The sequence below is a fragment of the Prorops nasuta genome, unplaced genomic scaffold (assembly GCF_024137725.1).
Source record: "Prorops nasuta isolate Cenicafe-Biocafe unplaced genomic scaffold, Cenicafe_Pnas_1.2 PNAS00030, whole genome shotgun sequence".
In the NCBI taxonomy this organism is placed as follows: domain Eukaryota; kingdom Metazoa; phylum Arthropoda; class Insecta; order Hymenoptera; family Bethylidae; genus Prorops; species Prorops nasuta.
Window position 1 is genome coordinate 188,261 of NW_027116827.1, and position 25,778 is coordinate 214,038.

The following is a 25,778-nucleotide window of genomic DNA, read 5'->3' on the forward strand; positions in this document are numbered from 1 at the left end:
CAGTTATATTAAAAAAAGAAAAAATAGAGCAAATTTTCATAGTGCCATATACATTTTTTACAGTATTCTATAAGAATAATTTTAATAATAGCCTTACACTTTCTAAAATACTACAACATTAAAATATAAAGAATCTCAGTAAGAAACAAATTTTTTATTTCAATATTACACTCATTTGTCAAATCAGTCTTGGAGTTTTGTAATTTTTATATTCTTTAAGGAAATTAATGATTTTTAAGAGGCATTTAAAATTTCTTTTATAAAACAACCTTTCCAATATATCAATTAATTATCCTATTATAAGTATATAAATTATAGATAAAGATTGGTAAAAAAACTAAACAGTTATTTGAAACCAGATATATGTTTATTTGCTTCGCAGAATACGCGTTACAAGACTTAAATCCTGTTCTAACATTTATTCTACCAGAGATGAATCTTTACTGCGCAAATATATTTACTGTTATTTTACCAGAAATATACTAAATCGTGATAAGTACTTATTCCAATAGTCTATCGCTAGAACACAAAAATAATAAACTTAATTCTTAAACTAGAGGAAGTATAAAAATTCTTTTTCCAGAAAACCTTGGAAGCAAATAATTTCTATTTACAGCATCGAATATAGAAAAGTAGTAATGTTCTATTGATATTTAAAATTAGCGATACATATTGCGTAAATATTAAGCTCGATCCAATCTAAAAGAGATTGCGTCTATGAACTTTAATATATCATTTATATCTATATAAATTTGGTTATATATTCAATTGAATTTTGTACTTATGTGTATACATATATAATATATATATATTAATTAAGCAAACTTCACTAAAAGTACCCTACGTGATTTAACTTTACAATGATTTAACTCTGTTTATATTTGGCTAATATACTTTATACATTGCGTAATACTTACGTGATGCATTCAAAGAAATAAGAAAAGAAACACTTTTCCTAACGCGTTTAGTTTCACGAGATTGTCTTCCCATACGAATTACAATTATTACCACATTATAATTTAACTATTTTTGTTTCATTTCGAAATTTTTTTTTAGAGATGAGCATGATAATTTCTCTGAAAATACTAAACAAAATAGATATAAATAATTTTGCTTTCATCACGTATTTTTTGTTTTTTCAACAACACTTGTATAAAGCAAAGATTTTGCACAAGTTGGGAAAGTTTAATTCTTATAGGAATTTAAATAATGCGTGTATTAGTAACTCTATTACTATTAATATCCATATTGCTGTTTTACAGAATCAAAGTGTTACTATCATCGAACACTGGCCGATTTGCTTGATTACTAAATGCAACTACGAGAGTGATAGGATTTGGAGATGAAAATTAGAAAATATCATTTGGTACACTCTTTCAAATATTAACTTGCTGAATACATCTGACTAAAATTTGACTGTCGCGCTCTTATTGTGATGGAATAAGGAAGTAATACTATTAAAGCAAAAGAAGATCTGTTGTTTAGCAGAATTAAGGGAATCGTAGGGGCGAAGAGATTATTGTAGAACCGGCCTAAGCTCTTGTGTCATAATTGGATAAGAGACTAAGGGAGCCGTTGCACCTGAAATAGAGAGAGGTAAGCTGGCAGGCTGTTGCGTGTTAGGTGGCTGTTGGTTAGTAGTTTGGGGTCCAGATCCACTCATTGTAATGGTCTGCTGTGCCATTGTCACTATGGGTGGTGGTATGGAAACTGGAGCCATTGAGACTGCTGCGATAGAGACTGGAGCGACTGTTGCTATACTGACAGGGACTGTTGCAACACTTGCTGTTACTGTACGAAGAGTTCCAGCAGCTACTGCTGCATTCACCATCTGTTGAGGTGTTGGAGCCTGTGACGGAGGAACAGTGTTCGTAATTGTCACCGCTGGTACCGTCACGGCTGTCATATTCGCTGTTCTTTTTCCAGACATTCTCAGTTGGGCATTTTGATCCAAAAGAAATTCATTTGTCGCAGTTAAATCGCTGACCTATAAAATGAAATGAGTTTCGTTAATACTGTATTAGTTTAAATGTAAAAATTATAAACACATTCGACCAATATATATATATACCTGTTTCTTCAATTCTTCTATTTTCTTTCGTAATAAAGCATTCTCGTCCTCCAGTACGATCGCTCTTGCTTCGTTACGAGGTATCACAGGATAATAGAAGCCAGATGTAACAGGCTGAGCAGGGTGCTGGCCTACCATCGGTGAAGCCTCAAAATGTACAACAGTTTCACCGGAGACCATTCGCCTTTTTGGTTCCGGAGGACCTATGTAATCTGTTGCATGAGTCGATGCTGTGTTATAGCCGTTATTACCCACCAAATTTCGTTGATCCTCTATTTGCCAATGATAGCTGTGAAAGAAAACATGACAATCCCAGTAGTTTCAAAACAAAGAACATTTATAGACATACAATTTTTAATACATACTTTCTGTCTTCTTCATAACGTCGATTATCCCCATTGTTATTTTCATTGAAATTATGCTGAGGTCTGGGTATATTGTGATGATGCGCTGGTGACATTAAATTATGTTGGGGCTCTTCCTTTTTCACGTGTCTGAATTTGCAGTTAATTCTTTGGCAACTACCTTTTATAAAATCTTTGCAAAGTGGTAATTCCGTCTTATCAGAGATATGGTTTTTTATTCTTTGTAGAACATGCATAGGTAGTTCACCGGTTGCTCGAAATATTTTCTCTTCGCTCTCGGTGCAATGCAAAAATTTACATCCTGGCCAATTGCACATTCCATTTTGAAAATCATGGCAAAACGTGTACTCCTCGACTGGATCGTCTTCGGATCTTTCATGCAAATATTTACAGCGTTTTCCTCTGTGACAAACATTACGTAAGAAATCCCTACAAATTCGCGTCGGAGAGGAGTCTCCATTATTGCCGTTCAATCCTCCTGCCATCGTTGATGACAATTTCCTTTTTAACACACCACTCTCCGATCTTTTTTTTAGGCTCTTCATCAATGAATCATTTCGGATACAAACCCTTTTTTAATTTCCTTCCTCTCTTTCATAAACCGTAGCCAGAGCTCGTCGCCTGTAACAGAAATATATCACAACTTAGATAAAGTAAATTTGAAAGAAAGTTCATATACATTTGAATCTTTCTACCTTACGTTTTCGAAAAATAGTACTTTTTATGTTCTATTTGCGTGAGATGCATAGAAATTGAACGATTACGTAACTTCTGTATCGATCTGAGTTTTAAATGATCTTTCAGTTATTCTAGTTAAAATGATTCAAAGTTCTAATTAATTCTTTGATTCTTAGCAAAGTAAATGAAATGCTATTTTTACCGTAAAACAGATTCGAGGGAAAAATATAGAAAAACAATTTAAATTTAATAGATTAATATTAATTTATTGCTTATTAATCATATTTTGCGAATAACAGAAACATACAGTTAGCATTTCTATATATAATTTCCATTAAAAACAGAAAAATTTAAAAGAGTTGGTTCAGTTCTTAAGTAGAAAACAATGTTGTTAGCTAACGCTTGAAATAATTAAAGTTAAGTTTATGGAAAAATAAAAAAGAAACCACTTGTGAATTAGATCTTTATATTTTTTTTATATAATGCCTATAACTACATATGTGGTAATATTATAACAACAATTTTATATACATTATTTAATATAGAAATTTATATAATTTTATAGTATTGCATTTTCTCAAGAAAATAATCCTTTTTAAAGGGATGACATCCTGTTTCCAAAATCAGGGCTAGCCCAATTTTTATCGAGATACATATTGAAATAAACGGATGGCCGAGCTAGAATTGGAAATGGCACTCCGAGATAATTTATGATTTAAAAAAATACATTTGACCTGCAGTTACAATTGTATCAAAACGAATTAATAAAAATCTATAACTATATAATGTTGACTTTTTGTTCTTATAATCAAAAGGTTCCTAGGCCACTTTACTTATTTTCAATAGAGTAGACCATTACAATAACAAGTGCATGAAATTTAGTGTTGAAGAATGATTTCTGCACAGATTTCATTAGGTCGACCTATATGGATATGCTCTCATCAATCAAATAAAAAAACAGCGCAAATTTTTGTTAATACCTGCTCAACAGTTTCGATTAAATACTACAATAATAATATACAACGCGAAAACTTAGAAATAGAATATAATGGTAATCGGTATATTTGTAAATGTACAAAATTGCTAAAAAAAATTCATGTGCTCCTAACAGGGATATTTAAAACGTGCTACATTATTAAGCTTATCTTTCAACAGAGGATCTTGCAACAAAGTGTATTAATAAAAATAAAAAGAGAATAAAGCAACAATTTAAGTTTATCACGTGTGCAACAATTTTGATAAAATTATTTTCAATACTGTATCTAGATGTTAGCAATGTTCTAAGTTTTAATACAAATTATGTAGATATCAAAAGCGCCTTTAAATGGGGTACGGTTTAAATTTCTCAAACAAATTAGAACAGAGCTAGGAGATTTACAAATATTTATTTAGACTAATTTTACGTAAAGTGTGCAGCTGTATCAAATTATTGACAGTAACTTTCTTAATATAGGAAAGTATGATATATAGAATGGCAGCAAGGTCAACATTTTACGATGGTATTGTCTACATGTTCTCTACATTATTTTTCTTAAAGTTCTTCAATATACATATTTATTGATATATGATTTTTTCCTTTGATTTTTGTTCCTCGGTACTAATGGTAACGTTACGTAATATCCGTCTGCATTTTTCGATTTACCAGATGAATATTTATAAATTACATTTTTATAATAAAGTTAAGTGAAATATGTACAATTTTCTTTTCAAGAATAATTGTGTAAAAACGTTGTTTTTTTAAATAAATTTGTATCCAATGAGATTATAAATCTGCACCATGGACAAAAAAAAAATTGTAGAAGACTCTGAATATATTAGAAAGATGCAGATTGTATTTATATATATATATATATCCTTAAGATTCTATTTACAATAAATATACATTAAAATAGTTTCTCGAATAGCAACCATAGCAATGCTACAGCTATAGGAGCTACATAATGTATTGGAATGGTGTAAGATGCATTTGACAAATCACCACATTGCATTTTAAGAGTTGTATAATTTTTAGTGAGCTCAGTCTTTTCTTCTACAAGTACATTACATTTTTCCTTCAATATAACTAACTCTTCGTTAACTTCTTGAATTCTTTGGGCTTCATTCTTTGCACCATAATATAATTCTTTTAATTTACTAACAACACTTTCATCCGATTCATGCACTAACCAACTTCTGAGGTCCTCCAATTCTTTTTTGACCAATTCTTGAGATTCCAAATCATCGTCTTGTTTCAATGAATCTAGAGATTCTATAAAAGTTTGAAGTATACATTCTCGGGCATATATATTCTGAGGAGCATCAATTTTAGATGATGGCTTTAATGTTTTAATATACTCTGCTTCTAAATGTTCCTCTTCTACTTTATTATTTGACTCATTGCAAGATGATTCTTCTTTTACATCATCATGAACCACTTCTTGTATTCTTGATTCTTCCATTAACGATTCTGAAGACAAATAATCATTTTGGATTTCTTCATTGTTTTCTATATTGGCAAATCTAACTTCTATCTTCTGAATTATACAAGAATCCTTTACATTTTCCACAATGTTTTCTTCCTTCTTATTTTCTATAAAAGATTTTTCACTGACCTCATCACTGTTTATGCTACTGGTATCATCAATCATTTCAGAATTTGTGTCAGATTCAGTCTTGATGTCTACATTATCAGGATCAGCATTGCCATTGACTAATGTTTTTCTGCTTGGTGGTGGTAAAATATATTCGGTTAAATTATCTTCCTCATCGCAAAGCGATTGATTATTTAATAGTTTTGAATTTAGTTGGTTTTTTATGGCATCAATCGTTTCCAATAAGTTCTCCTCATCTTTGGCGTCCAATATATTTTCAGCAACCAGTTTTGAAATTGTATCTTGTAAGGTTTGTGTATAATTTCTTAAGGCAGTGATTTGTTTTTGAATATCAGCTGAATCTAACACAAACTTAAACAATCGTTTGTTTAGGCTTATCTCTTGTAATTGTAATTCATTTTTTTCTTGCTCAGCAGTTTGTAAAGTATCCTTTAATTTCTCTTCAGTTTCCATGAGCTTATTTGTCGTCTCTTGTAATTTCTTTTGTGCTTCTGTATATTTATTAGCAAGCTCTTGTAATTCTGTTTGAGTATATTTTGACACATTGTGCAAGCTTTGACATTCCTCTTCAGTTCCACTTAAGCGTGTTTCTAGCTGCACCAGCCTTTGTGTAACTTCTAGTTTTTCCTCAAGAATCTTCTGCAATGCTTCTTTAGCTGTATTCTGGTACTCTGCTTTCTCCTCAAGCAACTTTGCTAAATCATTTCTGATTTTATCTTCGGTATAGTTGGTGGAATAAACAGCTAATTGACTTTCAACAGTATCCACCCAAGACAACAAACGATCCTCAGCAATCATAGCCTTCCAAGACTGATTGGCAGCTTTCTTTGTATTTTCAACCAGTTGTCTTAAATATCCAACCTTCCCACACAGAGATTTTTCTCTTTTAGCAGCTTCTTGCATTAAATAATTTAGTTTATATAGGTCATCCATTGTAACATTACCAGCTGTAGAAGCAACAGATGTGCTTAAACTTGCTTTGGCCTCCTTTCCATCTGGCAAGTATAGCTTCAATGTTGCTACTATACAACCATGAGTAACCTTCTTTGTACTCTCAACCACATCTACTCCAAATTGCACTATGTCCCCAGAACACACTTCCTTCGGTGTTGATTCCAAACCTGAAGGGCTAAGTCTCTGATTGTTAATAAAAGTTCCATTACTGCTTCTGGTATCCTGCAGATAGAATTTGCCTGCTGTATACCAAAGCAATGCATGATTCCTGGAGAGAACTTTGCAGTCGAAGATAGCATTGCTGGGTGATGCTCTAGCCTTAGCAACTGAGCGACCGATCTTCACAGGCTGTTCCAATGATAAAGTTCGTTCCTGAAAAGGATGCGAGTTGTCGCGACAAATCAGGATACCTTTGGCGGTCATTTTAGTCTCTTGTGCGGTGTTCATTTCTAGGTTAGTTTCATCTTGACCCACAGGAAAGTTTGCATTTCGTCCCCAGCCACCGCTGGCCACAACCATAGCAGACCAGAAATTTTCCACGTGAAAAACTTTATTATTCAACAAATGACTACTTATTTATCCACCTATCTCTGTTATCAACAATTGACGATTTGAGAGAGAAGAAATGGACGGAAAGCAGCCGAAAGACAGTAAAGTTTTGTCTTCCTTGCTTTCGCGATCCAGCCTCTCTCTCTCTCCCTCTTCTATCCTCTCTTTCTGTACTTCACCTTCTCCTTTCTTTTCACCCTTTGCTCTCTTCAGTTCTCTTGTTGGTGCAAGTGAAATTCACCGCTTCCGTTTAGCTGGCGCTGATAGACATTAATTGACTTGACCACAGAGGGAATAGTACGTTCGATAAAGGTACGTCTCTACTAATCCACTATAAACAAATATATTTATTATTTTTTTACTTTCTTTGTTATTTTTCCTTCACCTCCTAGACTCTTTTTTAAAAGACGATCTGACCTTTTACGACCCGTAATAAGTCGCGAGAAGGCGTGACACTATTTGGCATGTTTTTATGAATAAAAAAAAACTGACGGATTCCATGGTCCTCTTTTCCATTTATGCTTCCCTTTCACAATTGTACAAATCTTTCCTTTACACAATTTTTACGCCTCTTGTCAGTCTCTAATTGATAATGGCACCGAAAAACCATACCAATTGGTTAATAGATTCTCTTTTCAATAACAAAAGATTAAGATTCCACGCTTTTCACATCTTCTACGTTCTTCCTGTTCCTATCCTTTTTCTGCCTCTCGTACTCCTTCCACTAGTAAAACACAGGTTTCTCTTCTCGCTCTTTCAAAGCTGTCACCGTCACCGATCGGTTTGCACAGTTTTGCTTCTTTCGTTTTTCCACTTCATATGTTTCTTTTCATCTACTACAGATAAATTTCGCTCTTACTACGAACTGCATGTCTTAAAAATTCAATGAAACGCTCTTTTAAGGATAATAATCACTCGTGACACTGCAATTCGATAAATCAAGAGCAGAAGGGATCTTCACGATTTACATTTGATACACAATCGAAACGGGAATATTTTGCAATGAAGTAGTAGCAATCAGTAAACGTAACGGGAGGTGAAAAATATTGCGCAAGGAGAGGAGAGTCGTGAAAATACACTGACCCATACGTTCCTATATACAGTTCATTGCTACTCCGTTCCACGTTCCAATGTTTATTGCCACCAATGCACAGCGCGTCATATGACAGCATGATTACTGATGATCACCGCACAAAATAATATAAAAGATATATTAATATAATATTATACTACTCCTTCTCCTCTAATTCGAAATTCTCATTGGATTCTATTTAAAACGCACTAAGTTTATTGGATTAAGCGAATTATCTTTTTCGTAAAAAAACATCCGGAAGCATCAATATCTACCTTATTTTCTTAACTTACAAAAATTATTATAACTTTAACAATCTAGAGATTAAATGATCTGTAGATTTGTTTTTCTTTCTTTAATTTTAATGTTTCAATAAACATGGTGTTCCAAAATATTTCACAAGTTTCAACCTGGGGTTTTCTAAGAGCAGATCAGAATTCGCAAATTCGTAATACGCGGATGAATTGATGATATTTCAAGACGTTAAAATTAGGGAAGATAAATAAATGCAGGTACAGCAGATATCATTTGTCGCAGTACATTTGCGGTAGCAAATGTTAACCCTTCATTTTTCACTACTGTAAACTACCTTAAAAAAGTATATCCAATGTAAATTTCCAAAAATTGCATGACACACAGTTAAAATATATAAATAGATCATTATTTTTTATGCTCCCGGGAATCAAAGGAGAGAGGCATTGGGCTTCTAGATACGGTAATATCAAATCTGCTAAAGTAATAATTTATCTTATTATGATTTTATTCTAGACTGCAACACAATAATTAGTAATTTAATTAAAAATTTATTAGTTAATAATTCTATAAAACCCTGAGATAATCTCAAACGAGGAAACTTTGAGTTTTTATCAATTTCTTATTTTAATGGTCACCCTCTGGTTACTAATTTCTACTAATTTCCCTCGAGCTAAAATCATATTTTTAAAGTTGGTAGGAGTTAAATCTAACCTAACCTATAACACTTCAAACCATACTCTTCTAAGTGTTAACGAAACATAATAAAATAGAATTGATAGACGTCTTAACACCACTATAAAAATCAGCTACTTCTGCTTGTTTACTTTAAATTATATTATTGGTTGGTCTACAAAGAATTTTTAATTATTTTTTGTCATTAGCAATAGGTGGAGTATATTATTATAAGTGGAAATAAAAAATTTAAGGTGATTATGAGTAATCATACACCCTTGCTGCATACCAACACAATAACAGAGAAGCAAAAATTTATAATTATACTATATATTATACCAAAAAGTCACTCCAAAATAATATAATTTACTAACAGATAGTGTTAGGTGGTAATATAGTGTGCATATGCACTACTACCCAATTGACTTCCAAGCTGTTGTGTTAGTAAGCAACAGGCCTATACTTAGTGAGCATATGATCATGAAAATGATTTAATGAGTATTAAATATCTTTTTCTTGAATAAAAATTTGATCTGTATTATATTTGCCTTAAGAATGTCAGATGAAGAAGATTACATGTCGGATAAGTTCTTATTGAGCTGTGAAAAAGACACAACTTCAAGCCTTATTCACCGCCGAGCAGATAGAAGAGAGTTTGAACTAGAGAAAAAACGAACTGATTTAAAAGACAAAACTAAGTCAAATAAGGTTGTTGAACATGAAAAAAGAGAAGAAGGTTTATCGTCTGCCATTTCTAGCAACAATAAAGGTTTTATATGATTTTATTATTAATTAAATTAATGTGCTTTGCAATATTAAGAATATTTTTTTGAATTATTTCAATTTTGAAGGTTTTGCAATGCTGATGAAAATGGGATACAAGCCTGGGCAGGGGATTGGTAAAGATGAGTCTGGAATTGTCGAACCTATATCAATTACAGTGAAGGCTGATAAAAATGGATTAGGAAAAACTTTAATAAAAAATACATTGGCAAAAAGGAGTGTAAATGAAAAATTAGAGCATGTCAACATGAAAGATTTCCGTGAAAGGTTAGCGCAGAAAAAATTAGAGCAAAGTATTAATTCTGATCTTTTTAAAAGCCAAAAGGTTTGCGAACAGTTAGATTCTCAGAATAGTAAAGAAGCTCTGGAAAAATGGTTCTGGCCATCTGTAGTTAAAACAAAAGAAATAGAAGATGCTAAAAATGTGGGTGATACAGAAAACCAAGATGAAGAAGAAGACAGTGAAGATGATGAATTGCTCAGTAGCAGTGAGAAATTAGAAATACTCACAAAATATTTGCGAGAAACTTATTGCTATTGTATTTGGTGTGGAATAAAGTATAATGACGACGATGATCTAACAGATTCTTGTCCAGGAGCCACCAGGGAAGATCATTAATGTATATATATAATTGCTCTTATTCATAAAGAAAATGCGTCCTTTACAGCAGGATTCGGAAATTTCGGCACTCTTCAGCTACTTATTGTATTCAATAATAGAAAATCCCTATTAGTGATTATAATAAGTAGCTAAAAAGTGCTAAAGTCTCCAAACCCTGCTTTGCAGTGTTCTTTTTTTTAATTGTAAATAAAAAATTTATTTGGAGTGATAACACTTTTACTTTATTGAATTTTGCAATAATACTAAAATGATTAAAAATATAAAATTTGGTTAAAGTGAAAGAATAAGAAGTTATTCCATTTAATTTCTATAAGTATAATACATAAAAAATCCATTTGGTAAATACAATGCAAAAGTATTGAAAAGATAATATATCAAAGTCTAGAAGAGCCAGAGGTATATAACATTCTAAGAGCAGAAAGAAAGTATCCTGATTTCAGAATGCTATTATGGGTTAACAGCAGGAGCCTGGCACCCTAAGCTGCTAAATGTATGTGAGCAAGCTACCTATAAAAGTGCTGCTACGTTTCATAAGGTTTTACTGCATCGCGATACTTCGCAAGAAGCTGATCATAAATTTATCACACAAGCCATAGAGATATTACATAAAAATTGACAAAATGTTTACTTCTCTAACAATTTTTTTAATGGTGATATCCTGTTGTACATGTAGCATAATTGCTCAACTAGCGGATGATGAAAGCTGCGAAACTTTGCAATCAGAAATACATATTACGAAAGGTATTTAAACAATTAGAAATTCTTATTAATAAGCAATATTTCAAAATTGAACAGTCAATTGTTTTCCAGATGAATTTGACGAAATTGGTCGTTTGAAAAGAACATGCAGTGGAGATGTATCTGTAACTAAATGTGAAGGTTTTTGCAATTCTCATGTACAGCCAAGTGTCAATAGTGCTACAGGTTTTCTGAAGGTAAATTTGTTAAGTTTTATTGCATAAATAGAAAATTTCAAATGTTTATAAAGATATTTTATAAATATTGCATTAAGTATATATATATATATATATCTTGATGATTATATGTACACACACATTTTAACAGGAATGCTACTGCTGCAGAGAGAGTTATTTGAAAGAACGATTTGTCCTCTTAAACCATTGTTATGATGCAGATGGCATAAAATTAACAACTGAAGAAGATAGATTCATGGAAGTTAAATTAAGAGAACCAGCTGAATGTAAATGCATTAAGTGTGGAAGTTTTTCTAGTTGAAAATGTTATACAATACTACCAACAGAACTATGCAAAATAAATAATCTGAATTTCAAAAAGTGTTATTTTTTAACCAGCTCTTTAAAAAAAATGTCTTTGTCACATAGAAATTTTTGTAAAAAAAGTATTTAGTTTTAAAAATATTATTGTTTCAATTTTTTGTTTAATCAAATCTTTTTTTAATTAAACAATAACTGTTTATTTTAGATGCGTAATAAAAACAAAAAATTATTTAAAGGGGTACCTTATATCATAGAATTTATAATTTTTGTTTGTCTAATATTATACAAGATTTTCACGTTAGAATTAATTAAAATAAAGACTTTTGTAGTTTAAGATTGACCTGTTAATTTCAATCACAACAATATTATTTAATGTGAATCTTTGAAAAAATATATTCAATAATATGTTCCATATCAATTCCTTCAATTATGTGTTTCTTAGAGGAAAATATCTATAAATAAATATAATTTAATATGCAAAAGAGGAAAGGTAAATAGTTCTTGGCTTTATGGTTTTTGTTTGAAAATGCTATATTTTATGTTAATAGTGTTAACATGGATGAAGCATTAAAAAGGCTATGTGTTGTGTGTGTGTGTGGACTCATGCTCTACTCTGTCTATGTAATCTACTCTGTGGGGTGCTCTAATGTACTAAAGCCACTTATTATAAATGGAGTAAAATTCTCTACATAATTAGAAAAATATACAGTAAACAAAGTTTTTCTTCTGATTCTATAGAATTTATTTATTTATAATAAAGTAATAGAGAAACACTTGAAATAAATTTATCAGAAATTAGTAGTAAGACAAAAATCTGACTATTATTAAAAACAATGTTTTGTAAGCAAAAATTTCTATCTTCCTCTACACTTTTATATATTCTACTTAATCAATAGTTCTGATGGAAATATAAGAACAATATTTTGGTATAGCTAGCTTTAATTCAATCTGAGGGTAAGTTGAAGGGTAGAAAATCTGGTCACCCACAGAGTATAAAAGCTTGTGCCTTGAGACCTACAAGCACAGTGAAGTGCTGCAGGAAGAAGAAAATGGATCGTGGTACATATTTACTTTTATATTATAGCAGTAAGGAATAAAATATTAAAATAAAAAATAATTCATTTTAATTATTTGTTACTTACCGTTCAGTGATCACAAGTTTGCTCCTAATTTTCCTGTATGGAATGTCTGAAGCTTTAGTGGATATTGATGAATGTACCGCTACTCCTGTCATGCATGTTCTTCAGTATCCTGGTTGTTTGCCAAAACAAATTCCCAGCTATGCGTGCACAGGTCGCTGCAGCAGTTACCTGCAGGTATGATTTAAAAAACATTATAGCTTTTAATTAACAATACTTTACTTATTAATTTGTTCATACAATACTATTTCACAATATATAAATAGTTTATCATGATTTTTTTATTTTTGCTAGTACAAAACAATAATTAAATGTTAAGTTAACCTGTATTGGGACCAAATATTGGAACATCAATGCAACCTCCATATGAAATTAAAAACGGCCAAAACAGTGGATTTTAATTTACATGCTAAACATTAAATGGTAAAAATATAATATTGTGATGAATTTAAAATAGACACACGGAATAATTATTTTAATAAATAAAACAATCACAATTAATTGATTACTTCTTTTTGGTTAGAGAAAAAGTTACTTTAAGAATAACATTACAGTTTAGAAAAAATAATAAAGTTGGAAAACCTAAACGATTTAAAGAAATTTGATAAGATACAACAGTGTTTATGTGATTAATTTCATTAGATTTTATTTAGAGTTAATTTTTAGTGTGTATTGGTTTGCCGTTTTATCACCTTCTTTTGACATAGAACGTAAATATTTATGTACATTTGCAAATTAAAAAATTAGAATGGCTGGTACATACAGATAAATATAAATTACTAACCTTTGCCTAAATTTATTTCTTCTTATTTTCACAGGTGTCTGGATCAAAAATTTGGCAAATGGAAAGAAGCTGTATGTGTTGTCAAGAAAGCGGCGAAAGGGAGGCTACTGTATCATTGTTCTGTCCCAAAGCAAAACCAGGCGAAAAAAAATTTCGAAAGGTTAATAAATGATCATATTTTATTAAACTTTAAAATATATTTATGATATACGACAAACTGTTTTGTATTTTCAATCATAGACATTTTTTACAAAAACTTGAAGAAAAAGTTTTGACACCACGAGTTTTGAGTAGCCATATTGTTTTTTCGCAATCATCCAATTAAAAGCTTTTTCTATCTTTACATTAAATGGCGTAAATTTAAATTGACTTTAGTCGCAACAATTCTTCTCATATGCGATCAAATAATAATAAATTTTGGTTTACTTAGCTCTCACTAACTTGAATTAATATCATATTGTATACATATATGCGTACAGAATTTACGTGTCTATTACTATGATATACATTTAATATAGAACATCTTATTAACAAATCCACATTTAGAAAAATTAAAATTTTTTACCGATCATTAGAATATTAAGTTTGTTATACTTACATTTGTATAGGTGATCACCAAAGCTCCATTAGAGTGCATGTGCAGACCATGTGCCACTGTTGAAGAATATGCTATAATTCCTCAAGAAATTGCTGGCTTTGCCGAGGATAGTCCATTAACAACGAGCGCTCATTTTAGGAGGTCTTCAGCGGACTTCTCATAATTGTAATTGTATTTTTTCTAAATATTACCAAAATACCAAAGTACCAAGAAATATATCTTCAATTGTAAACATTAATTTTTCTTCGTAAGTACCTACATTAAATGAAATATTTAAAGCTTCTGTGTCAAATGGATAGTAAGCTCTGTACTCATTATTCAAAATTCTCTGATAACTTAAGAAATAAAGAAAATCTAAATAGATGTACCATTACTTTACTCTAAAGACTCAAAATGATAATAAAAACTTAAATATACGCAACTTAAGTGAAATAAGATGATGGGTATATGCAAAGAAACGAAGAAGAAATTTTGGTATGGAGTTCTTTTTTATTATTTTTTTTTTTATAGATATGATTTATCATAGAAGTTTACGTGTGTATCTGTGTGTCTGTGTGTGGTTCTCTTATTAATATTCTGTTATTTATATTATATATATTTATATATATATGTATATATAAATATATGTATGTATATCAGTACACGTAGGCACACGCAAATACATGTATATACAGCGATATATATGCGTGGCCGTCGTTAGCACAGTACGCGAATGTTATGCTCGAAATAGCCCTGCAAGTCGGCAAAGGGCATATACTTAGCGGAAAATCGACATTTTCCTTTTATACTTCACCGTATCTATTTCCTTTCGTATCTTATGTCTCATGTATCTGTTTATTTACTGCCTTTTCCCGCGGGCATTGGCTATTCTCAATTGTATTTTCTTTAGAGCTCCTACTAATATTATTTACAGTGACCAATCTAGTCACAAGCCATTCATCTAACCACGCGTTATTTGGAAACAAAACGCACTTCTCGCGTTATTCTGTCTATTCACACATAAATTATCGTGGCTCTGTTAAGCTAGTTACTTCTGGAGAGTGCATATCGTGTATCTAGCATCCCGCATATTCATCACGTATATATTTACGTATGTATTCATCTCGTCAAACGACACATTCGTCTATAGATACATTCAAGGAGAGAGATGACTTATTATAAGTAATTTTAACTATTTTTATCTTTTTCACACGCGCAACTTGCACCCTTTACGAACATAAATCGCTCATTCAGACACCTCGATGCTCGAATAAGCTGTGCCATGTCACACTGTTTTTCACATTCATTCTTTCTCATCTATTTTTTTCTTCTCACCCACTCTCTATCAAAAGCCTCGCACTCGCTTATATATATAAAGGTATCTAAGTGTGTGTATATACAAGTATATATATAAGCATAACGAAGGGAGAGATGTAAATAGATGCAATTCTAGTATTTCAACGGGTAACGTCTTAGGGCAAAATATCCTTTTGCACCATGAAGTTTTTTTCCAGCCGTAAAAATACTAGAGCAAACGTAGTATGTACATCACACCACGCATGAAAATACGTAAAATTGGGCTATTTTGCCTGATATTTGCAAATGATACAAAATTCTTATATTACAAAATACAGTACAAGAAAGGGACACGTATTTGTGAAAATCACAAAAATCAAGGAAACACGGCTGAATCGCGAATACGCATTCTACAACCGCAAATAAGTATCTAGAATTCTGCGTATTTACAAGCTACGTCCGAGTCTTTCCTCCTTTTTTCTCTCTTTCTTTCTCTATCTCTGTTTGTTTCGAGTTTGTTTCTTCGAAAGTCTCGTGTTATGCTGCATAACGATAAGAGTCACGTAGTTGCCCAAATCGATGCCTCTTTGGCAAAGTACGTTACCCTAAAATATTTTTACTTGGAGAAAACCGCATGAAAAAGGTAAAATAACTTTCAATAAATATGAAAAATTAAAAGCTCTACTTTTCTAATTCCTCTCTAATCCGTTATGCCCGTCATTTTCCAAACAATCGGTTTGTGAATATTAAATGAATTTCTTTCGTAAGCTCTTTTTTTTCTTGCATTTTTCTCCTTTGATCGATTTTAATTTGGACGAAACAAGCAGTTTTTGAAATATTTTCCGTACACGAAGAGCGACGAGTTTATGAAAAAAAGTGCACTTATATTCTTTCTGGCATTAAAAAAACTTAGCGTACGCGCGCATTCCTCTTAATGGCTGTATTCATATATACAGTGAAAACAAAGAGTATTTGGTTTCTTTCATTCGAATGTGTAAAGCCCAAACTAAACATAACTTTCACACCGTACCAAATTTAGTTCAGTGTAATAACAACTTTATACAATTCATTAATACAGCATGCAAGCCATACAAATAGACGCAGATATTTCTATAATCTACACATAGTGTGTCGACCCACGTCTAATTCACACTTCTAAGTTTCATTTCGCTCTGTCGCGCGTTTCTCCACACGTACGAATTGATTTCATTTTCCTCTTGCCATTAAACTTCATATTCGTACAATGATTACAAATAGCTAGTGTTTAAAAAATAGTAGCGCCTTAATGTGCACATAATCTATATTCTGCCTTTGTTAAATTTCGTTTCCTAGGCTTTTAAACAGTTTGCAATTAATTCACTTTATTTTCGCTGTTGCTTCGATCAACCTACTTTAACTCAAAATAACAAATGCTCCTCCTACAATTATCATCACTGACAACCTCAGCATTTTCCTCTCCTTCTTACAATACATTACATTATAAGTTTCTATTCGCAAAGATATAAATTAGTATTTCTTTTATATTCGTTACAATAGTAGGAAGAACCATGGCCCTCACATCAGACTTGATTATTGATAAATTTTATTTTTTCCTTATTCCCAAAATTGAATGATCTTAAAATTGACCTACTTACGCGTATTTCTGCATACTCGCAGTATTTCTTTTAATATTTATATCGTATGTATATATAAAGCAGCATTTCAGTTGCTTCACGGTTATCGCTATGTCGATCATCGAAAGAGCGTTTAAGGCTTTCTGTTTTTTAATACGAAAAAGATAATTATTCGATCCTGTTCTATTGAGCGATTATTAACAAGCTGCGGAGAAACGTTTCATGCTGTTTTTTTGTTTTCTTTGTTAACGGTTTGTTTCAAGACATAAGAAATACGATAACGTTCTCGAGTTGTTTTTTTTGCTTTATTTAAACTTTAAATTATTCAATGAATTATATATAATAATCTTTTATTTACTCCTTTATAATTAATATTTAATCTTTATCTCCATTATTTTTATCGTATCTCAAATACGCCCGTTCTATTTTCGTTCTTATATTTTGACAGTGTTAATCCTCATCGCTTTCGCGTCGCTTTCTTCATTCAAGTCCTAGGCTATATATTACATATGTTTTCGCGTACACGACCATTACGTCCACTTTAACTTTTTTAGTCGATAATGTAGTCCATAATGACGATACTGTCAACAGCAGTCTTGAGTCATACTGGTCGACCCCTCTTCAACACTGGAAGCGTCTTCTGCTTCTTGCAGGTTCGTGAAAAATGACGTTAGCATCATCATAGCAATGCTGTGACCCTCGAACTCCGCTGGACCCTTTGAGCTTTGCCAAGCTAGGAATCCCTCGCTCGAAATGATACCATATTCGTATAGCTGCTGGACAATACCTGGTAGAATGCCTGCAACACGAAATAATGTTTTTTCTCAAAAAACCAACCATTGTTAATGCACCTAGTAATCTTAAAACGAATTATAAATTTAGAAACTAATAAAGATTTAAATACCCAGGCATTTTTAAACGTACCAGACGGATGCTGTAGCTTATTCATATAAGCCTGAACCGTGTATAAGCAATGTAGTTCAAGTAATTCATTCGCATCAACGAAACGATGAATTAAAACTACCAAATTGCTAAATGTACCGGAATTTATTTTATATGTCGTCGCATTGAGTAGTTCTGAAACATACGAGTTTTTATGTTAGTGAACTTTCAACATGAAATTAAAATATATGATACATTATTTTCTCTAATGACAGATATATAAATACATACCTATAGAAGTTTCTAAAATGGCAGTCGTTAAAACTCGTATGAAACTAGGGCTTTTCACTCTATCTCCAACATTTGCCTGTAAGAAATTACAATAGTTTTATAGAGTGAGTTTACTTCATAAAAATTAAATCGTATAAAAAAACTATAAAATTAGTACTTACAGCGATCCAGCCGTGTATCTCGTTGCAATTGGTTGTTTGCTTCATAAGCTGTGTGAGTTGATCGTGGATTTGTTCTAAGCTTAACTGATTGCCGTTTGAGTTTTTGGCACTTTGAATATTACCAGTAAGGAACTCTAAATTCTGAAATAAAAAAAAAAAAAAAATAATTATTATTAATTCTTGTTAGGGACAGATTTCTATCCCCTTAAAATCAGAGTGGAAGCATGTTTGATCCTTGAACTTACATGTTCTTTAATTATTTTGTCCACGTTCTCCTTGTCTGTATCAATTATATTATTCCACTTAATTTCACTTTGGTCCCATTTTTCCGCGGCCCATTTAGATCCTTTATCTTTAGATAACTTAGTTAGTAATTCACCAAGAAGTTTTCCTACGTAACCTTGACTTCTCAAAGCTGCAAAAATTGGTTTTATTGCGGATAGGGAAGTTGTATCTTCTTCCACTATGAAACCTGAGATACAAATGGATATATGTTATTAGTATATAATAATGATATTAGTCATATGAAAAACAAAGAATAATAAAGAACTTCAGGCCTGTTGAGCTTAAAAACCTGCATGGTTTATTCTAAGGTATAATAATGTCATCATTTAAAAAAAATAATATTCCGTACAGTATGAATTACTTAAACAGAAAAAGATCCAATTGTTATTCACTACTTACACAATATTTCTGCGAGGTATGTCCATATCTTGGGAATATCGATGATCAAATCATCCACTAATTCCAATACTTCTAAAAATCTGAAAGATAAAAAAATCAATTAAATAAATGTAAGAATAAATTGTTACAAAAATAAATAGTAGTATGCAAATAAATCAGTATCCTTTTGGCTAAATAACACGGAGATATCATTTTATACCTTTCTTTTTAAGAAACATGTCATCATATTCATTCGTTTAAAATTTGTAATAAAATGAAGCGATTACAATTTTACTAAAAATATTTACCCAGTGTTGAAAGACTGCTGTGATATAACATTTTGACTAATTAATCGTGAGAATAATCTCGAAGCCTGTTCCCGATCATTTGCTGATCTTTCAAGCACGTAGTTGATTCCTTCGCGTACGAATTTTGATAATGATGCATTATCAAATGTATCCTTTATTTCTTCTACTGCAGTCTAAAATATAATAGAAACATAAAGCTGTAAATTTTGTATAATTGGTAATAACTGTATAGTTATTAATTGTTTAGCTGTTCTTTCATTGAATTAATTGATAACATAAGGCAGAACCTGTTGTATAACAACTATTGAAATCCAATGAAAAATTATTGCATATTCTTGCACGTTTATGACTCAAGCATCTCTTATGATAGCAGAGATGGATCTAAGGAACGTGCGCTTTTGTAACAAATGGATATGCCATAAGAGTGTTCAATTTGTTTAGGATAGTGAAAGCACCGAGTGCAATGAATGAGTATACCAGTAACATTAGGTTTTTATTGGTGTAAGTAGTGTAAGTGTAAGCTCTGGATCAGTGTTTCTAGTAGTTAAAGTTGCTCAAAAAATTAAATACTTACTCCCAAATTAGATTCCTTGAGGTATTTCTTCAAAATACTATTGAATGCTTTCTCGAATTGCTCTTCTGACAAGGGAGGCTTATTATGATTGCTAGAGGTAGATTGTGGTATCGATTTGATCGACGGTGGTGGCATGTTAACACTTTGACTTCGAGGGACTTCTAAAAGTGAGCTTTCTTTATTGTATGAACTGCTACCACCCATTTGGTGACTGCCATTACGAGAGCTCCTACCCTCTAAAAGTTATAAAGAAAAACATGTAATGATGCCAAAGGAATGAATAAAATATAGATGGAATTATACAAATGTTCAGTATCCTTTTGGCTAAGTAACACAAAGTTCGCTTGTAAGAACTTTACTCTTTTTAAACATAATTTCATCACTTCAAAATTACAAAAACTTAGAACATTGTATATTAAAAGAACACTCACCATAGTAAGATTTGTAGTCCGATCGACCACCATATTCCCTAGGTCCAATAGATCGTGATCTAAAAGTATAAGCAGTCACGTTAGAAATTTTGTTGCAATAAAAATAGTTCATTTATTAAAACAGGATCGTTCTTCAGATTTTTGAAACAATCATATAAGTTTTAGAAGATTCAGAAACTCCAGTCTGGCATGACATGTAACATTTCATCACATCAATATTTTAAAGATATCGGAAACAATTGTATTTGCCTATTTTAATCAAATAATTACCCAGAGAGCTGCAATGGTGCTCGTTTTTCTTGATCCATAGACATTTGATCCAAACACGCAAATTTATTAGGAGTGATTGTCTTCGAATCACGTGGCATTGCACTGGGGTTGTTTTTCCACTGGAACATATTCCTATTCCCTAATTGCAAATCATCCATGGCAGGCTGTAAAGAATGTTTTTATAATTAATCTAATTCCTCTTTTAAAGAAAAACTAAATAAATAAATAGATCTCAAATTAATCAAATTACCGGTTTATTCTTTAATTTTGCAGTTTCAACAGAATATGTTTGTTGCCTCGTTCTGCCAACTGCTTGGCTCCAACCTCCTTCGTCAGTAGGTCCAATGCCTCGTTTGAATAAAAAGAAAGCATTTCATTAATAATTGAACCAATAACTTAGCAAGTGTATTTATTTTGTAAACTACACTTTGGAGAGTTAAGACAATCATGGGGAAGTTTTAGAAGATTCGGAAACTTGACTGCTAAAGGTCATCATTTATAGAGTAGCTTAATTTTATATTTAAAAAAAGAACTAACCTATTTCAAGTAAAAAACAAATAAATCAAACTTACGGTTTCGTTTTCTATCATTATTTCTGTCATCTTTTCGTGGCGTATTAAGAGGTGTGTTATTTAATTGGCTATCTAATCTTTCAGATTCAGCTTCTTTCGTGATTTGATCTATCGTTTTTGGATTACTATCGTCTCTTCTAGGAACCCAGTTATTTGCTCTTAGATCAATTACGTCTTGAAGCATAAAACGTATTCTAGAGCTAATTTTCTTTTGTCCTTTTTGAGATACAATCTCTTGCATCTTAATGAAGTATCCCCGCCATAGTGCCTCCATCTCCTACAAATAAACATTATAAAGTTTAATTATGGATAAGCACGAACGTTAGAAAACAAAATGATTTCCTATTCTTTAGTACTTACTTCATTAAGGCTATTTTTAATTTCTAAACCTTTGCCTATCGTAGTCAACAATTTGCATAGACATTCCAAATTGTCTTCATCACTCTGATCCAGTAAGATTTGAATACACTGGTGCATAATTTTAGCGGTCAACATGCCTTGTTTGTAAAGTTCACCGATAAATCTATGTACAAATAAATTATCAATTGTAATAGAGATTAAAAATGAAGAGGGAAAAAGCTAAAATATTATAAATTCCAAACTACCTTATATTTCCAACTGATTTAACGCGTATACGACGTTCTTCTTCTTCAAAACTTGCTTGCAGTTCCTTTTTCTTATCCTAAAAATGTTAACGTTTAAATGTAATAAATTGCTTGATGTAAATATGATATGAATTATTTTTAAAGAATTTTAAAGTATCAGTATCCTTTTGGCTAAGCAACACAAAGTTCAATTTTAATAACTTTACTCTAATTAAAGAATATTCATCATTCGTAAGTCTAACTGAATTTATAAATAATATAATTTTTTAAATATAGGATGATAACGTACAGGATCTGGGCTTTCTTTGATTTCTTTCAATTTTGCAGATCTCCAAACATCGTCGATTGGATTCTTTTCAAATTCACGTTGACAGCGAGTGATTATTAATTTCTTAAAAGAAACAGAAGTATCTTCAGAAGACTCGGGCCCATTTTGAGTTCCCATTGTTCCAAGCTCTTTACACATGAGTGCATATGTTAAGGAGAAATTGGGCTCGTCAACAGCCTGAAAAAAGTCACGACATAAAATATAGGTCATATGAGTGTTTGTATGGCCGAGAATAGTGCATCGTGATAGAGTGCGCTTACCTTCTCAAATACTAAATTAATAACTCCTTGTAATCTTTCATGTGTGTCAATTGTCAATGCTCTAACTTGTTCAATGAGTGTATTGAATTTTTGTGGGGTAAGCTTATTCAACACACTTCGGAATTTCTTATAAAGGGCTTCCGTCTTTGCTTCTTCTTCGGTAACATTCACAGGTTTTACTCTCATTGGTTTCCACGCATTTTCTGCTTCTCGAAGTTTCACATCTTCTCGAAGAGACATTGAAAGGAAAGGCTTGATACCTGGCTTAGCATAGAGCTTATTACCTTGTTTACTTATACTTCGCATATCCCTGGTAGCAGGTCCCTTAAAAAAAAAGTTGGGATTATAGCAAACATAATAAGAATATGAATAATTATTAACAATGATTATTATATCAGTCGTAATTTGTTTTCATTGATTAATCAATCCACTACTTTCTGCAAAATGCAATACATCATATTTGTCTTCCACCTTGTCATAATTTTCTCTAAAAAAGGTACAGTAAAGTTCAATAATTTACCATTGTGCGGTTGTGAACACTATTTTTGGCAAAATCTGGTAAGAGAGAGTCATGTCTGCTTGAGAGGTTTGGCTCTTTAAATGGTCGAATGTCTGCTATAGTACGAATCTATAAAATGAAAAAAGAACTTCGTTAGAAAGATTTCAGATGAATTTTATCGAATAAGAAAATGTGTATACGCACCTTCGTCATATCCTTTAAGACTATCTCTAAGTCTGGTAAATTGGCAGGTTTGATTTTGCTACTAGGATCATCCTGTAGCTTCATCAAGAACTCTCTATCATAGACTTTCTTGCCAGTCTTGTTCAATGGACTCCATTGCCAATCGGGATATGTATATTTTAACTCCAGTGGCTTAGTCGTGGCGTTGACAACAGACTCAGCTATTTCTTTTTCACAATTCTTCTCTATGATTGGTATTTTGTCAGATTCCTCCTCAATAAGCGGTCTAACAGCAGAAGCTTTGGAGTTTTCTTCATTTTTCTGTGCAACTATTGCCTCTAGATCCACGTCCTCTTTAACGACTGCTGCATGATCCACTACATCATTAGGAACTATTCTCACTTGCGCATTTGTGACGTTCGACGTTTTGGCATTGTCCTCTATCACCTCTGAGGGCGCATTTGTAATTTCTTTAGCTTGGCAATTTCCAATAACAAGGGATGAGTTTGGAGTACTCTCTTTCTGTGAGATTTCTGTAGTAGTGACAGGCTTTTCCGGCTTTATATTTGTCGAAGTAATTTCCTTCTCCTTCTTAATTTCATGGTTATCCTTCTCTTTGATCTCTTTCGTTACTTCTCTTGCCGAATCCTTATTACTCTCTTTCAAAGTCACGGAAGATTCTTTGTTATCTACTTGTTTCATTTCGGGCTTTGCAGATGGCACAGTGTTTACGTTAAATGCATCCATTTCAGTGCCTTCCTTTTCGGCTCCCTTGCGATTCAAATCGCGTTTCAGCTTACTTTTGTTTTTCTGCTTTTGCATAGCCTTACCTGTCATCATAAAAATTATCATTAATGACTGAAACACAACAATCTATCGTTAGAATTATTATATAAATAATAAGCGACGAATTTTACGTCTTCTGAGTTGCGCATGAAATTTTAACAGTTGTGGGTGACATAGTTTAAATCTTAATGTTTAGGGAACCATGAGCTTCTCACAAGGTACGAATAGATTTTTCAGTGCAAAATCAGTGATTCAGAGATTATATGCATCGTTTAGAATAAACATTAATCTCTGGTGTAATTAAAAAGCAATAAAAACAAAAAACCAATCGCATTTAACCAAAAATATTTGAAGAAAATGATGATTTGCAACAAAAATCGAATCAACGTTCAAATCTCGAATGACATGAAAGTAAGTTAAAAGGCCAACCCAAAACAAGGCAAGAAAGAAAAGTCAGACAAATTTACGGTGTTGTCAAATTTTACTTTCAGTGACTTGCCGTAGCTTTTGGATTATCGATTAGAAATGACAGGAAAAAAGTAGTTATAATTATAGTATTAAAAACAAAGTAATAGGAATGAAGTTGGATATATCAGATATATACCATGATCTCTAGAGCCACGACGATTTCGACTCCTCGATCTTGAGCTAGAGCTGGCACGACTGCCGCCCCTGTTGACTCTAGAGTCACTCATTTTCAATTTTTATCTCGCTTCTCTTTTCACTCCACTCTAATGAAAACTGCGTGACAACATGATTCCACTAATGAATCGACACTTGTCTATATATCACTAATGATTTCTCTGTCCTTCTCTATTGGAGACTGGACAGTTCCTTGAGCATGATTTTCGAACGTTTAAAAAAATTCTTCTATTCCATACGCAAAGCATCGAGTTGTTCACTATCGAAAATTGCTTCCCATGCACTGACAGCTGACACAAAGTCACTAGGGGAGGGCTAGTGGCATATTTTGCCTTTGGAAAAAATTTTAGTCGTTGTGGAGGAGTGAATTGAATGACGTAAAAACGGTAGGCAGGGGAGGAGGAGGAGAGCGCGAAGGAGAGGAGAAGAACGAGAGAGACTTCGCGCACGGCTCAGGTTTCTGTGGCCTGTGGGACTGCGCTGTGTACTGATTCAGTATTTATTTATAAAACTGCCAGATCTTTGCCAGAAGTGGCGTAGTTGACTGTCCTCGCTTTTGCGGATACAATGTGCAATTATCAAACGATCTGCAAAGTTTCCTGCCTTTTAAGTATCTACCGTTCATAGCTCAACAGCTGTTGATCCTATGCGGAAGGAAGCTTCTAAGCACGAACCCAAGTGGACTTTCACAGCTGCCAGACACTCAATTTCTTTGAAGTTAACCCATTTCGTTCTCTTAAAAAGAAAATCTTTCGATTAAAACTCTTTTTTACCATATTTATTGGCCTTTCAAGATCTTAAACTGAAACACACTAGCAAACGACTCTCGAAGGAGGAATAAAAGTTCTGTTACTATATAGTAACCAAACGAATGATGCAACTGATTCAAGCTCTATACTTTATCACTACTGGTTTGGGAGAATTCGATGGACGGACCGAGATATTACGATTATGGAAAGGGGAGAGTGAGGGAAACAGGGAAACAGGGAGAGAGAGAGAGAGAGAGAGAGAGAGAGAGAGAGAGAGAGAGAGAGAGAGAGAGAGAGAGAGAGAACGAGTAATTA

The 25,778-nt window shown here is 32.3% G+C and overlaps 5 protein-coding genes and 1 non-coding gene across 14 annotated transcripts in view; 2 read left to right on the forward strand and 4 right to left on the reverse strand.

The window, feature by feature from the left end:
• Nucleotides 1-149: 149 nt before the first annotated feature.
• LOC136782891 (zinc finger CCCH domain-containing protein 10-like) lies at nucleotides 150-14,509 on the reverse strand. 2 transcript variants are annotated; one of them, XM_066742631.1, is made up of 6 exons: nucleotides 14,372-14,509; nucleotides 13,774-13,893; nucleotides 12,993-13,160; nucleotides 2,437-3,057; nucleotides 2,072-2,360; nucleotides 150-1,987 (listed from the first exon to the last, which is right to left on the reverse strand). In XM_066742631.1, the coding sequence occupies exons 4-6, from the start codon at nucleotides 2,979-2,981 to the stop codon at nucleotides 1,517-1,519; spliced, it is 1,305 nt and encodes a 434-aa protein (XP_066598728.1). In that variant the 5' UTR covers nucleotides 2,982-3,057; nucleotides 12,993-13,160; nucleotides 13,774-13,893; nucleotides 14,372-14,509; the 3' UTR covers nucleotides 150-1,516. The 2 variants fall into 2 exon arrangements, with proteins under 2 accessions (XP_066598728.1, XP_066598727.1); XM_066742630.1 differs by lacking the exon at nucleotides 14,372-14,509 and having other exon boundaries at nucleotides 13,774-13,947.
• Slmap (Sarcolemma associated protein) lies at nucleotides 3,168-7,183 on the reverse strand. Its single transcript, XM_066742629.1, has one exon. It carries the CDS (start codon nucleotides 7,176-7,178, stop codon nucleotides 4,998-5,000), a length of 2,181 nt encoding a protein of 726 aa, XP_066598726.1. The 5' UTR covers nucleotides 7,179-7,183; the 3' UTR covers nucleotides 3,168-4,997.
• LOC136782893 (G patch domain-containing protein 11) lies at nucleotides 7,385-11,189 on the forward strand. Of its 6 annotated transcripts, none has more exons than XM_066742634.1 (4): nucleotides 8,965-8,995; nucleotides 9,417-9,461; nucleotides 9,762-9,976; nucleotides 10,059-10,620. In XM_066742634.1, the coding sequence occupies exons 3-4, from the start codon at nucleotides 9,763-9,765 to the stop codon at nucleotides 10,607-10,609; spliced, it is 765 nt and encodes a 254-aa protein (XP_066598731.1). In that variant the 5' UTR covers nucleotides 8,965-8,995; nucleotides 9,417-9,461; nucleotide 9,762; the 3' UTR covers nucleotides 10,610-10,620. The 6 variants fall into 6 exon arrangements, with proteins under 6 accessions (XP_066598732.1, XP_066598731.1, XP_066598736.1 ...); XM_066742639.1 differs by lacking the exon at nucleotides 8,965-8,995 and adding an exon at nucleotides 11,053-11,189 and having other exon boundaries at nucleotides 9,275-9,461; nucleotides 10,059-10,610; XM_066742635.1 differs by lacking the exons at nucleotides 8,965-8,995; nucleotides 9,417-9,461 and adding an exon at nucleotides 7,385-7,520.
• LOC136782892 (partner of bursicon-like) lies at nucleotides 11,219-14,658 on the forward strand. The gene is made up of 6 exons (XM_066742632.1): nucleotides 11,219-11,353; nucleotides 11,423-11,547; nucleotides 11,678-11,834; nucleotides 13,051-13,166; nucleotides 13,808-13,933; nucleotides 14,382-14,658. The coding sequence occupies exons 1-6, from the start codon at nucleotides 11,233-11,235 to the stop codon at nucleotides 14,532-14,534; spliced, it is 798 nt and encodes a 265-aa protein (XP_066598729.1). The 5' UTR covers nucleotides 11,219-11,232; the 3' UTR covers nucleotides 14,535-14,658.
• A 182-nt stretch (nucleotides 14,659-14,840) lies between these two features.
• The window catches only part of LOC136782865 (eukaryotic translation initiation factor 4 gamma 3-like), a 43,060-nt gene continuing 32,122 nt past the window's right edge, over nucleotides 14,841-25,778 (reverse strand). For all 3 annotated transcript variants that reach the window (XM_066742576.1, XM_066742575.1, XM_066742574.1), the window contains 18 exons: nucleotides 23,308-24,116; nucleotides 23,125-23,232; nucleotides 22,605-22,928; nucleotides 22,306-22,521; nucleotides 22,017-22,093; nucleotides 21,772-21,934; nucleotides 21,412-21,688; nucleotides 21,090-21,187; nucleotides 20,840-21,003; nucleotides 20,570-20,628; nucleotides 20,139-20,374; nucleotides 19,565-19,737; nucleotides 19,278-19,357; nucleotides 18,839-19,065; nucleotides 18,594-18,734; nucleotides 18,433-18,508; nucleotides 18,184-18,336; nucleotides 14,841-18,058 (listed from right to left, as the gene is read on the reverse strand). In XM_066742576.1, coding sequence (XP_066598673.1) covers nucleotides 17,844-18,058; nucleotides 18,184-18,336; nucleotides 18,433-18,508; nucleotides 18,594-18,734; nucleotides 18,839-19,065; nucleotides 19,278-19,357; nucleotides 19,565-19,737; nucleotides 20,139-20,374; nucleotides 20,570-20,628; nucleotides 20,840-21,003; nucleotides 21,090-21,187; nucleotides 21,412-21,688; nucleotides 21,772-21,934; nucleotides 22,017-22,093; nucleotides 22,306-22,521; nucleotides 22,605-22,928; nucleotides 23,125-23,232; nucleotides 23,308-24,116 — 3,596 coding nt within the window. In that variant the 3' untranslated portion in view covers nucleotides 14,841-17,843. The remainder of the gene's footprint in view (nucleotides 18,059-18,183; nucleotides 18,337-18,432; nucleotides 18,509-18,593; nucleotides 18,735-18,838; nucleotides 19,066-19,277; nucleotides 19,358-19,564; nucleotides 19,738-20,138; nucleotides 20,375-20,569; nucleotides 20,629-20,839; nucleotides 21,004-21,089; nucleotides 21,188-21,411; nucleotides 21,689-21,771; nucleotides 21,935-22,016; nucleotides 22,094-22,305; nucleotides 22,522-22,604; nucleotides 22,929-23,124; nucleotides 23,233-23,307; nucleotides 24,117-25,778) is intronic.
• On the reverse strand, nucleotides 19,811-19,959 carry LOC136782928 (small nucleolar RNA SNORA53). Its single transcript, XR_010824191.1, has one exon. It is a non-coding gene; the product is annotated as a small nucleolar RNA SNORA53 (small nucleolar RNA).

Bases quoted from the DNA above. Each gene is read 5' to 3' on its own strand.
- LOC136782891 (XM_066742631.1), bottom strand. From the start codon at position 2,981: ATGAAGAGCCTAAAAAAAAGATCGGAGAGTGGTGTGTTAAAAAGGAAA. The intron at 2,361-2,436 runs GTATGTATTAAA...TTTCTTTCACAG, and splicing joins CGTTATGAAGAAGACAGAAA to CTATCATTGGCAAATAGAGG. The intron at 1,988-2,071 runs GTATATATATAT...TTCATTTTATAG, and splicing joins TAGAAGAATTGAAGAAACAG to GTCAGCGATTTAACTGCGAC.
- Slmap (XM_066742629.1), bottom strand. From the start codon at position 7,178: ATGGTTGTGGCCAGCGGTGGCTGGGGACGAAATGCAAACTTTCCTGTG.
- LOC136782892 (XM_066742632.1), top strand. From the start codon at position 11,233: ATGTTTACTTCTCTAACAATTTTTTTAATGGTGATATCCTGTTGTACA. The intron at 11,835-13,050 runs GTTTTTCTAGTT...CTGAAGCTTTAG, and splicing joins TAAATGCATTAAGTGTGGAA to TGGATATTGATGAATGTACC. The intron at 13,167-13,807 runs GTATGATTTAAA...TTATTTTCACAG, and splicing joins GCTGCAGCAGTTACCTGCAG to GTGTCTGGATCAAAAATTTG.
- LOC136782893 (XM_066742635.1), top strand. From the start codon at position 9,763: ATGTCAGATGAAGAAGATTACATGTCGGATAAGTTCTTATTGAGCTGT. The intron at 9,977-10,058 runs GTTTTATATGAT...TCAATTTTGAAG, and splicing joins CATTTCTAGCAACAATAAAG to GTTTTGCAATGCTGATGAAA.